The sequence below is a fragment of the Onychomys torridus genome, chromosome 16 (genome assembly GCF_903995425.1).
Source record: "Onychomys torridus chromosome 16, mOncTor1.1, whole genome shotgun sequence".
Taxonomy (NCBI): domain Eukaryota; kingdom Metazoa; phylum Chordata; class Mammalia; order Rodentia; family Cricetidae; genus Onychomys; species Onychomys torridus.
In genome coordinates, this window is record NC_050458.1 from 45832945 (window position 1) to 45846060 (window position 13116).

A 13116-nucleotide genomic window follows, 5' to 3' on the forward strand; every position below is an offset into this window, starting at 1 on the left:
CCGACCCTTCTTGCCCCTATGGGTCGCCGCTGGGAGGCGGGCGTGGCTCAGAGGCCGCACGTGGCTCTGAATTACAGCCCGGCTCCAAGTTCACTTCCACTGCGGGGTTCCGTGTCCCAGCCGGGCTAGGTAGGCCAGAGTCGCACGGCGTCGGCGGGGCTGCCCCAAAGTCCCCGCAAGCTTTGCAGAGGCGGCGGGCCCTCTCCGCCCGACGGCCGCGCCCGCACCGGGGCCCGTGCCGATTGGCCAGCTGGCGATGGCTGGGCGGGCCGAGGCGGACCTTGAGACCAGGTGAGGCGCCCCGCCCCTCGACCGCTCCAGGTGCAGCGGTGGGGACGGGAGTGTCCTAGCCCGGAGTCCCCCGGACAGGGCTTGGGGGGGGTGCGCCATGGCCGAGTCCCAGCTGAGCTGCCTGGACGAGGCGCACGTGAACGAGAGGGTGACCGAGGCGCAGGCCGCCTTCTATTACTGCGAGCGGCGGCGGGCCGCGCTGGAGGTGCTGCTGGGTGGAGGCGAGCAGGCCTACCGCGAGTGGGTCAAGAAGGAGCGGCTGCGGGACTTCCTCTCCAGCCAGGAGCTCCAGGCCCTCCGTGCCACCTGGAGCCCCTACGAAGAGCCCGTTCCCAACGCCGGTGCCAAGACCAAGGCCAAGGCCAAGGTCCCGGCCGAGCGCAGCGAGTCCCTGGCCTACTGGCCAGACCTCTCGGACACCGAAGTGCCCCCGCTGGACCTGGGGTGGACCGACTCCAGCTTCTACCGCGGCGTGAGCCGTGTCACGCTCTTCACCCACCCACCCAAAGAAGAGAAGGCGCCGCACCTGAAGCAGGTGGTCAGACAGATGATTCAGCAGGCCCAGAAGGTAGGCCTTCCTTGGCCCTAATCCTGCAGCAGTGGGGACCCCCGCAACCGAAACACACACACACCTGATCTCACTTCCCGGCCATTCTCACCATTCTTTGGGAAATGGTCCCCAGCTCACGCTCACCTCGTGGAGCTGTGCTGAGACCTTTTGAAAGATGGATGTGAACATTTGTGGCAAATCACAAAGCGCTGGACGGACATTAGTCATTCTTAACTACTGTGTCCGGCGGCGCTGGAGTTGTGTTTGTACACCTCTGTCACATCTTTCTCTTTTGGGTTGTGAGGCCCTGTGCTAAACTGGTTCCTCAAAGGGCTTGATCATGACCTGTGTACCCAGGGGTTTATTTACAAGGTGTATCCTTGGCCATTTCCCTATTTGATCTTCACAACCTCACGAAGTGAGTAGCTGGTGATGGCCTCCCTTACCCTCCACGCCAGGTGAACGTTTCTTGGGAGCCCCTCTCCCCAAAACGACCATGTTCTCACATTTTCACCCCTTCCTGGCATTGGACCTAGAGCCTAAGCAGGATCGAATGAATGAGGCAAGCTATTTTGAGCTCTAGCTGTGGCTCGGCCCAGTGCTGGGTGCTTCCACCACGCACACACTGGACTCGGACTCAGCCGCTCAGGAAGAGGCTCCCATTTAGCCCATCTGCTCTGCCTGGGTGTTGAAAGATGTGTTTCCAAGGAACCTGGTTAGAATCCCAGTTGGACAGCTGGCTGTTGGGTAGGTGAAAGACTAGACTTTTCCTCTGTGCCCTTGGGTACTTGGGTAGCTTCCAGATAAAATGTGGGCTATTGCATTGAATCTGAACTCCAGTTAGCTCTTTAGTTATCCGTTTGGAGGCCAAAGAGGGTGAAAGATGCTAGAAGGGCAGTGAGGGGCTCTTCTTCCTGGGAGGGGTGACCTAGGCTGTGAGCTAGGTGGGTTGCCAGAGGAGAAGTTAACTCTTTACTGACCATACTTCCAACGTCTCTCTAGAATAATTGTTCCTTGTCTTTACCCCTTTGTATACTACACTGTGCTGAAGAAAAGGGCAAGGCTGGATACCAAAAAAAAAAAAAAAAAAAAGGAGGAAAAGGAAGTGGGTAGCAGTGCTGGGCAGCAGACTGTAGCTGGGGTCAAGGGTCAGGACATATGATGTCATATTTTGTAATATTCACAAATCCTTGATTTACTTAGTGCTTGTGACACGTCACCCACTACGTTAATGACTTTCTCAAATTGCTTAAAAAAAACTGACATTTGTTAGTGTGTGTGTGTGTGTGTGTGTGTGTGTGTGTGTATGTATGCATGTATGCTGGTGCACACATGCATGTGTGTGTTGTAGGTCAGAGGATAACTCACAGGAGTCTGTCTCTCTTCCCTCTCTGTGGGAGGTGAGTTGTAGGTCTGGAATGGCAGAGAGAAAAAAACCTGGGATGGGCAGTCTCTGGGTTAGAGATTACTGAGCAGGAAGTGAGAGGTTTCTTTTGCTCCAAAATGCAAAGAAGTTTGACTGTTGGGAGCTGAGGACTCTTTGTAGGCTTGTGTACAGCACCTTCTCTCACAGTAAGGAAACTGAGGCACAGAGCAAGGGTAGCACTTAGGTTGTCAGGTGTGGCAGCAAATGCCTCCCCCCCCCACACACACACACACCCTTTTTCACGACCCCTGGGTGAGACAGATGTTGTCTTTATCTTTGGAGAAAAAGAAATCAAGATGCAGGAAGTTACGTCACTTGCCTAACTCAGTAAACAGCTGAGCCAGAATCCACATACCTAAGCCGTTGCTCGGAACCACTTTGCCACCCTGACCTGCCATCCTTTGTCATGATGTGGTGGGAGTCTGCAAGGAATTTGAATGGATCTAGTATGCTCTCAAGCTATGGTATCCATTGTGTACCCCGTTAGAAGAAGGCAGAGACAAACACACCCCCTCCCCCTGCAACTTCCATGACAGGTGTGTGCAGTATTGGGGGGTTTTCTTGACTCTTCAAATAAACATTTAGCAGGATCTTTTGCAGGTGTGAACCAGTACTATACTCGCAGGTTGACTTGACACATATTTCCAGGATGTCTGCTGTGTGCCAGGCACTAGCCATAAATATCCAAGCTGTGGACTTTGCCCTTCAAGCGTTAGAAGGAAAAGGGAGTTTTGAGGCTGTACCTAGGAAGGCTCCTGTGGGAGGTGGGTCACAGGTGGGTCTCAGGTTTAGAGGGGGAGAGTGAGGAAAAACTCGGATGGGAAGTTTCTCTGAGACTACTGAGCCGGAAGTGAGAGATTACTTTTGCTTCAATGCAAAGAAGTTTGATTGGAGGGAGCTGAGTAGTCTGTGAGGCTTGGTAGGGGTGTATACAGTGCCCTCTTTTACAGATAAGGAAACTGAGGCAAAGACCAGAAAAGAAGTTTGCCTAAAGGTCACTTGTGGAGTTATAGAAAAACTGAGATCCCTCCCATGTACTCAAGACACAGCAGATCCTGACCACTGCCTGGCCCTGACTCTTGCTCATCCAACTGGCAAGCGTATTACCTTGGCAATCAAATGAGATCCTCCTCCCTGTTCACCCTGAGGGAGGGAATTTCCCTTGTTTCCAGGGAGTGTCTGGCTGCCTTGAGGCTGAGTTAGACTACTGAGATCCCACGGCCTTGGAAGGAAGGCAATCCAGCTGGGTGCCAGGGATTTGGGGTTTTATTTCATTTAATCTTCAGAGTAATCTTATAAGATGCTATTATTTTTGTTCCCAAGAGACAAATAGGAATGGGGGAGCTGCTGGGACTTGGCCATGCGAGGAACTCTTCCATTCCATACTTGATCCTCAAAGAGACAAAGGAGCTAATTAGGGGACACTTTGAAACCACAACTTTGGCTTGGGGAGGAAGGCCCAGGTGTGGAAACCAGTGAGGACATGGGTCAGTATGGCGATGGTCCCCAGTCATGGGAGATAAGTCTCTGAGGAGTTAGGTTTTAAGTAGCCACTCTCTGAGCCTCTGCAAATGGCAGAAAAGCCTTCCTAAGTTGTGCTGGTACCCAACATTCAAAGATCCAGCTGTGTTTGCTTGTGGGGTGGGGTTTTCTGGTGATGTTTTCCCACCTTGAAAGATCTGCTTATTTTAGTGTCATTAATGATTTTCTTTGTTTGCTTGAACTCCAAGCCTTTTGCAAACCTAGTCCGTGCGATGCTAGCAAGGAAGAGTAGGGCGAGCTGCTGGACTTGGGCAGCTCAGACCTGTGGAACTGCCAGGGAGTATCTGACGGCAAGACCCCTCGGAAAGCCTGGAAGCCAGAGGAAGAGGAACAAGTAACCTTAGCCCCACTGGGCTTGCATCCTTTTGATCATGAAGGTCTCATGTGTGACAAGCATGCATTAGGAGAAAAGGGATGGATGAGACACACCTCCACTCTTCAGTAGCCTAATAGTTTGCTAATCCATCCTTATAATTCAGTATGACAAGTGATTGAGAGGAGGTATGGCAGGAGAGACACTGGTCCCGCCCGTAAACCAGGTTAGGGAAGGCTCTTTGAAGCTGTCTGAACACCTGACCTAGCAGGAAGGGTGAGAAGGCACCAAGCCTCTGCCTGTCCTTACAATCAGGGACTTCCATTTGCCTCCTGACTCCCGTATCCCCGGGGTCCCACATTCCAAATGCACCAGCTACACGGCTCTCCCCTCTTCCCCATGAACTGCTGATTTCCTTGGCACTAGAAGGCAGGCCATTGTCCTCATGTCACAGAGGAACCCTAAGGTCCCAAAGAATAAAGTAACATTTTTAGACCAAGGCCAAGGAGATTTGGAGAGGGGCTCCAAGCACAAGGTGTGGTAGAGAAAGCGGCTTTGGCCAGGCATCTGGGCAAGTGGTGGGAGGCAAGAGTGAGCAGCTGGGATGCAGTGCCCAAGGAATATAGCAAAGTCTTGGAGTTGACAATTCATGTCACCAAGAGACCTGATTTCTCAGGTGACGGTCTTTACTCTAAGGCTCCCTGTCTTTTCCCATGAACATCAGTCGCCAGCCACATTGAGCAAATTGTAGTCAAGAGCCTTCTCTGCACCAGGTCCTGTGCTAACCACTGTCATGCAGAGAAGTAGATGCTGTCACTCCCTTGGGGAGTTTACTGGTTTCAGGAGAGAACTGTGGTTAAAGCCCTTGCCAGGCAATTACGAGGACCAGAGTTCAGATCCCCTAGAACCCGTGTGAATGCTGGGTGGCTGTGGTGGCCTAACTGTAATTTTAACCAAAGAAGGTAGAGAGGGGTGATCTCCAGAAACAGCTGGTTAGCAAGACTAGCCTACTGACAAGCTCGGGGCTCATTTGAGAGTCCTTACCTCAATGAATGAGGTGAAGGAGCTGTCAAGAATGATTCCCAACATCAACCTCCACACGCATGTGCACCCATACATGTATGTCAACAATATACATGTTCATCATACCACGATCCTGAAGCGGGAGAAAGGCTTACATAATGCTTTTAAATCTTAAAGGGTTATAAAATTGTGACTCAGATAATATGCTCACGTAGACGTTACCCATCTTGCTGAAGAGCTGGTCCTGTTTCTAGTTCCCCTTGTCACATCCTTTTTCCTTTCCACCTCAGTGGGGCAGTTGATGAGGAGATTCTGAGCTGTCTTCCTGCCTCCCCTGCAAGACCACCAGGTCTCCCCATGTAGCGCAGGTTGGCCTGGAATTCACTACATAGTACAAGCTGGCCTTGAACCTGTAGTGATCCTCCACATCAGCCTCCTAAGTACTAGGACTGTAGGCATGTGCCACCATGCCCCAGCTTGAGTGGCTCTTTGAAGCTAAGTTAAATGCACAGAGCCAAAGACAACCTCTGAGCAGCCCTGGGATCTACAGGTCTTACATATTGTCCCTCTCTCAACTCTTCTGCCCTTCCCCAAGTTCTACACACTTGGGCAGTTCTGGGGTCCTTGTCCCATGAGGGCTGGTGGCTAGTGGCCCAGCTGCAGCTCCAGTCCTGGCCCCACAGCCCTGTGGGTTCTTGCCCGGGCTTGTCTGGGCTTCTCCTGTAAGCTCTGGGCACTGGCTGTGGAGTTCAATTTTTCTGCTCAGTCATTGTTCCAGAGAACTGGGATCTCTGAGTAATGAAGATCCAACTTCCATGACAGTGACAGAAGCCAGGCTTTGGAGTTGAAGGGTCTTAGCTTCTGTCTTGATCTACTTCTTCTCTTCCGAGCTGGGCTCCTTTGGACAAATCTCTTCCCACTTGAGTCTGCTGACCAATAAAATAGAGGAGACGACATCTACAGGTGCTTTAGAGACCCAGGTGTTGTCTGTGGAAGCTAAAGTACCAGAAGCAGAAATGTTCACTATCTAGGGAAGTAGCTGCGACTTTCTCTGAGTAGGAGAGGGAATCTGCAGTTAGAGTTGGGAGACTCAGGGCTCCTGGCAGGTGTGTTTCCTGTTCACCTTTTAGTTCATCTGTTGGCCATGATTTGGTGGAAGTGGGGGAAGTTGGCAGTTTGCTTGGCTCCAATCTGATTGCCAGTGGCACCCAAACCCCTAGGCTGGGATCCCTTTGGACCCTGCTATGGGCAGGAAGGAATCAGACGGAAAAGCATGGAAACACCAACCCCTCCCCTCCTAAACTGGGAAGAGAAGGCACGCTTAAGGATGAGGCCTGGCTACCTGCATGGGTTCAGCCAGAGTCTCTGGACTGTCTAGAAACATTCTCCATATCCTTTGAGGGCAGAGGAGTCACTAGCCAGGAGTGAGCTAGGCTTCTGAGCTGAGTGCAGCTTTGAACTATTTCTCTCTTTGTTGGGCGGGGCAGAGGGGTGTGTGTGTGTGTGTGTGTGTGTGTGTGTGTGTGTGTGTGTGTGAGAAATCTTACACTATAGGTTTCTGAAATTCTGGCAGAGGTGTGTACCCCTCTCTAATCCCAGAATAGAATACAGGAAGTGAGGCCTTGGTAAACATGTTCACGACCTTCTCTGGGATTCGTGGCTGTAAAGCAGGGTCTGTTGGGCAGATGATCCAAACCTTTACCGGAGAAAGGCACCCAAAGCTGGAAGCCAGGATTGAAGAGTCCCCATTCTTGCTCTCTCTGGCTGTCTCTTTTTCTTCTTACTGTGGTCCCTGGGTGAAATATTTGACTTAGCTGGGCCCCTGCTTCTGCATCTGTAACATGGGGGTGATTTTTGCTGTGTTGTTTACAGTTACTAGATGGTGCTAAGAATCATAGGGACTGTGCCTTGAAGAGTGAGTAATACAGGCAGACTAAAGGATTTCTGTGAGGCAGGGTTAAAACTGTTGGGAAAGGAGAGGGCCTGTTTCCTTTAACATCCTGAGGCTCGTGGGAGGTAGGAGACTCTAGGACTTAAGAAAGGCTGATTGGAATCCCACCCAGATTGGACTCAAGGCTGTGTTCTTAGGCACATTATTCTTAGGAATTGTACTTTGGGGCCATCTCTTCCCTCTGAAACTTCCAGAAACATTCAAAATGTATTTGTCATCAGTATGCTTTGCCAGTCCAACCCTGGAGGCTTGTAAACTGGCTTTGGAGACAGACAAGTCCATGGCTGTTAGCTGCCCTGATCTGGGCTGAGTCAGGGAGAGAAGGCAGTGTTGGGGCAGGCAACACAGACACAGGGGTGTGGATAGATTCCCTAGATTGCCCTCTTTGGGGCCATAGCCCCTGGACTCTGTTTTCCCTAAAGGCAGGGACCCTTTCAGGGATTCGCATACTAACACCCTCCCCTGGATGTTCTCAGCCCTCAGGATGCTGCCTCCCTCTGGCTGCTGGCCAGCCCTGCCTTCTCATAGAATGTACAAAGCAGAGCCTGTTCTGGGGCCAGCCACCAAGCTGAGCTAGGAGGAAGCAGGGCAGAGAACGGAGGTCTTGCAGGGCTGACTGCCTGTCCTGGCACTAACTGGCACACCCTAGGTACTCCCTCCCTCCCCAGGTGCTCTGAGCAGCCAGCCTCAGCTGGAGCTCCTGCTTTCTCCAGCTTTCCCTTTTCTTCCTCGAAATTCATGGAGTTGGATCTTGCTAATTAATGATCCCGGCATCTTAGCCCTAGAAGAGAGCTGATGGTTTTCTAATGATTAGTCTCTGGCCCAGCTTTCTGATGATCTGTACATCCTGGGTACAGTTTGTGGGCCGGTCATCATTGTGCTGGGCACGTGTAGCGACCAGGACTCTTCCTTTCTGTGGCTCCTGGTGGGCAGTCTGTGAAAGACCTTAACTTCTCCCAAGGGGTTTTCAAACGGCCCAGAGAATCCCCCATTTGCACGGTCACTCAGCCTATCTTACCAAGAACGTACTGTATGCCAGCTACCAGAAACTGGCAAGTGAATTGAATTTGAACCTTGCCTAGATCTAATGGGTGAGGGTGGGATATGGTGCTGATAGCCATTATTGGGTCCTTAAACTAGATACTTGGTTTTTGTGGTGCTGAAGATTCAGCTTAGGACTTCGTGTGGGCTGGAGAAGGGCTTTACTCACCGAACCACATCTCCAGTCCCAACAGCCCTTTCAGACTATGTACTACCACAGCAATTTATCATTTTATAGATGAGGGAACTGAGGGTCAGCGAGAATGAAGTCACACTGCTGGTCAGTGGTGGAGCTGGATGGAGCTGAGGTGAGCCTGAGATCTAGGCTTACACATGATTGCTGAGCTCCCAATGAGCCTAGGGCAGGGCAGACAGTGGATGGGCTGTGTGGAAGGCTGAAGGCCTGAGCATGGTGAGTTCACAATCTCTTCCCCCCACTGCCCCCAAATGTATAGCCTGACTGCCTTCACCCACCAGCCCCTCCATGAACCTAACTGCCTTACTCTAGTCAGATACCTACACACACACACACACACACACACACACACACACACACACACACACACCCACACCCCTCTGGGGAAACTCTCCCAAAGCCATATCACCTGACAATGGCCTCAATTGCTCCTGCTGCTTCTCAGAACCTTCCAGGCAAGCTGCCAACCTGTTGTCCCACTCAGGCAGGCCCATCAGGAAACACCTAGTCAAGCATTTCTTGAGACCTGCCTTGCTCTGCAGAGCCTTGCAGAGGGCCTGGGTGCACAGACATAACCCAGACCAGTAGATGATCCAAAAACTCATTTGTGTATCTTCATTGGATTTTTTTTTTAAGTAGCTGATTTATCTTCCTAATTATGTTTGGCTTTAAGCTAATGTTAAAATGAGCTTGCATTAGATAATTTTCACTAATTAACACCAACTTAGTTCAGGGGAAGTCATCCCAGAAGCTTGCCTTGGGGCAGAGAAAAGCTGGCCTGGGATCTTAAAAAGAATTTCTGGGGCCAGGCAGTAGTGGCACACGCCTTTAACCCCATTTGGGAAACAGAGGCAGGCGGATCTCTGTGAGTTCAAGGCCAGCCTGGGCTACAAAGTGAGTTCCAGGACAGCTGGGGCTACACAGAGAAACCCTATCTCAAAAAATAAACAAACAAACAAACAAACAAATAAATAAATAAAAGAATTGCTGTGCCAGGCAGTGGTGGCTCATGCTTTTAATCCCAGCACTCAGAAGGCAGAGGCAGGAGGATCTCTATGAGTTCGAAGCTAGCCATGTCTACAGAGGGAGTTCCAGGACAGTCAGGGGTCACAGAGAAACCCTGGCTCAAAAAAAAAAGAAAAGGAAGAAAATTGCTGTTTGCTCCCCAGCAGGTCAAGGAAGCGTCTAGGTGGTTGGATGAGTCGATCCTGCTCATAGGAGTACGTATGTCTTCTTCTCTGCAGCGCCAGCTTGGGTCAGATCTCCCTTGTTTGTTCTCTCCATTCTGTGTCAATACAGCTGTCTCGGGATCAGATCAGTGGGAAGTGAGCTCCAGCATGCAGCAGTGAGCCCTGCCCTGTAAGATCAGAGACGGGCTCTGAACTGAAGCTGAGGTGTCTGGAGAAGAAGTGGCCTGCCTGGGTACAGTTGGTTTCCAGTGGCTGCCAAAGCAAGCAGGGAGCCTCGTGTTTAATGATATCTAATTAGTGAGCCCAAAACAATGTAAACGTGGCTCCAGACAGCTGGAAAGCTGAGGCTGACAAAGCTCAGACATCCTGCTGGTTGGGTGGGGTCAGGCTGGCAGCCACAAAGGAAACAGAACCTTGTTGAAACTCTGGCTTTGGTTCTGCCTTCATGGTGGGCAGAATTCAGGCCCAAACCTCATCATCAGCTCCAGAGGGAATCCCCAGTGTGTGGAGGTATCCTGCTTAGAACATTCACTGTGTGCACAGGAGAGACCACAGCATGGGCCTAAAGGGTAGGCCTGAGCAGACATGCATCCTAGGGAGGGTGCACACTGCACTGGGGACAAGGGACAGAGAATGATCCTGAAACAGCCTCTGTAAGGGTGAAACAAGACCGAATGGAGCTAGAGCAGTCCCCTCACCACGTGGACAGGGTACAGATAGCGTGAGTTGAGGTGTAAGGTCCCTAGCCTGCTCAAGTGTTTGGGAGGCAGATTATCTCTGTGTTGGGGGCAGGGAGTAGAACAAGGTTTGGGTTCAGGGACTGTGGAGCATCTTTAGCCAGTTGGAGGAGCTGTGGCTTGCTTCCATAGGTAGTTGGGAGCCATGGAGTATTTGGGTAGAGGCAGCGTTGCATACTTAGGGCTGTGTTATGGGATCCATCTGCAGGAAGGGGGAATGATAGGGACAGGGTAAGCTGGTAACCAGTTAGTGCTGAGAACTACACGTGCCAGATCCCATCACGGAGTCCGTGTAGGAGCAGGCCCTCTGTGGCAGAGCATACATCCTTCTGTCCAGGGATCATTGCATTTCTTTCCTAAGGACCATGAAATAGCCACATTTTCCAGACCTCAGAGAAGTTAAGCAACTTGTCCCTGTCTCACAGCCAATACGGAACTTCTAATTCCAAAGTCTGTTTTCCCTGCCATGATTTAGACTGTGGAGATTTAGGCCAGGAAGCAAAAGAGCTTGTGGTTCGGATCAGGGAGTGTTCTTGTGTAAGGTCCTGTAACTTGAATCCCTCCCTCCTGGGGCTCTCTTGGTCTGCTCTACCACTTTTATACCAGACTACTCTCGATTATAAACCATGGAAGTTTAAAGTGTCAAAACTACTCATCATTCAGGTGGGGCCTGTTGCAGTGTTGATGACAAAGAACGTCTTTGCTATGTACACAGAGTGCTTTCCACCTCCAGGAGAATCATTTCCTAAACTGTGCAGCGAGCTTGGCAAGTTCTGGGCATGCACACACTTGTGTGCATGTGCCATACACATACCAGAAGAGCCCTGTGAAGATGCCCCCTCCCCCATTTAATAGTGAGTGAGTGGTCCAAAGCCACACAAGCAGAAAGGCTTTCTGCCTTCCAGTTATATATTCTTTTTCAAACTCTAGCCTTCTTCACTCAAGGTGATCAGCCTGCACTCAGACCATCTGGGGGAGGATAGGAGTGCTGATCCAGGACCCAGGTACCAGAGTCTTTGGGCCATGGAATCCACCACATTCTGGACAGCGCCCTCTCCTCCCTCTTTCCTGTCCCTGCTGTGGCTCCCAGTGATTCTTTAGCCACCAAAAGCTGATAACTGAGTGCTGCCCTGCAAACCTTGACCTTTCAGGGGATAGCATAGAACGGGAATCCACAGTCAAAGGTGTCTGAGTCCAGGCTGTTTGATCGGACCCAGCCAGCATGGCCCTCAGAGAGGGAAGGGATGGGCTGCTCTGTGAACCTAGGCAAACCAACCTTCCACCTCACGTAGAATAACCAGATTGGTAGCTATTCTGGGAGGCAGCAGCTAGACCTGTTTGCCCAGCTTCTGCTTCCCTCAACCAGAAGGCTAAAGGTGTGGGGAGTTAGCCTGATAGCAAGTGAATTTAATGAGTCCTCATAACTGCACAGGTGATCTCGGAATTTCACAGTCATGACCTTATCCAAACCTCACAACAGCCCTGCAAGGTAATCATGTGGGCTGAAAGCTGGGCCCCAGGCTTCAGTAGGGAGTTAGCAGCAAAGCACCCCCCAGCTCTTTTCCCTTCCAACACCAAGAGAAGTGGCTTTCACCAGCATACATCTGAGGTCAGCAGGCTGGTCCCATGGCCTTTGGTTTTCCTTCCCCAGAGGAGCAGTGAAGAGTTTGACCTTACAGGTCCCTGCAGCCATCCATACCTGCCCACAGATCCTTTAGTTGCATGTCACATGAGCTGGGGAGGCTTGTGGGGAGAATTGTGTTGTCTGTCTCAACCCACAGTCTTCACTGGCATCCTGGTTTTATGTGCCCTCAGGTGGCCTAGGGTTCTGTGGCTTGTTATGTCCATATTGCCTGGGAAGAATGGAATAACTCCTGATGCAGGCGCCCAGGCCTGGAGTCGGGACCCTGAGCTGGGTGACTTGAACGTTGGAACTGGGCTAATTGCTATCTAAGTCTCTCGCTGACTCTGAGAGATTCTTGAGTTTGAAATATTTCTGGATGTAGGAGCCAAGTACAATGGCAGCCTGCATGTGGACATGGTCAAGCGGCTTCCTGACCTCGCACTCTGTCAGAGGGAGAAGGCTGTCTTTTTGTGGTTGCACAAAGGCACTTGCTGTCTGTGCTGGGGAAGGCCATGCATTCTGGCCTGGTTTCCTTGGTGTAAGAGATCTCTGCCTTGGTTAAGTATTGTTCTCAGTTAGGGCTGGCTGCTCCTTCAGGATCTTCAGTAGGCAGAGTGAGAGAGCCACAAACTTGGAATCTGTCGCTTAGGCAACAGCACCATTCTCTATGCCCTTGAGGAAGAACTTCAACTCTGCCTTCTAGCAAAACCACCTCACCAAAAATCTACTCCATATGTTCCTCTTTAGCCCAGTGCCTTGTCACTAGTGAAATAAAGGAAACTACAAAGCCCTAGTCATATACAACAGACATACATACCTCCATTTAATATGGAGAATGGCCTGTCCTGAGTGCTTTGCCAAGGGTAGGGATTCTGAAAGAATCTGCCCATGTCTACCATCAGAAGCCCACAGCCTGGGAGAGGAGGAGATGACAGGCAGACAGTACACTGGAGTACCCCAGCTTCTGTTGTTTGCTTAGAATATAGACAGGCAGAAAGCAGAGTGTGGTTAACATTTCAAAGAGAAGGTACTCTAGAAATTCTTGGAGTTTTAAAAGCTGTGTAGATGCTGCATCAGGTTATGGAAGGTTCAGAAACAGAAGGATCTGAGCTGCACAATATTACATACTCAAGGAGACATTTATTTGTTCATATCTAGCAATACATGGTTTTCATCCCTGGGGGAGATGCTGCTAGTACCCAGTGGGTAGAGATCCAGATGCTGTTAAATCC

General features: G+C 50.8%; 1 protein-coding gene across 1 annotated transcript in view; it reads left to right on the forward strand.

The window, feature by feature from the left end:
- Positions 1-316: 316 nt before the first annotated feature.
- Positions 317-13116, forward strand: part of Fam83f (family with sequence similarity 83 member F) — a 28368-nt gene continuing 15568 nt past the window's right edge. The window contains exon 1 of the mRNA XM_036207511.1: positions 317-859. Coding sequence (XP_036063404.1) covers positions 389-859 — 471 coding nt within the window. The 5' untranslated portion in view covers positions 317-388. The remainder of the gene's footprint in view (positions 860-13116) is intronic.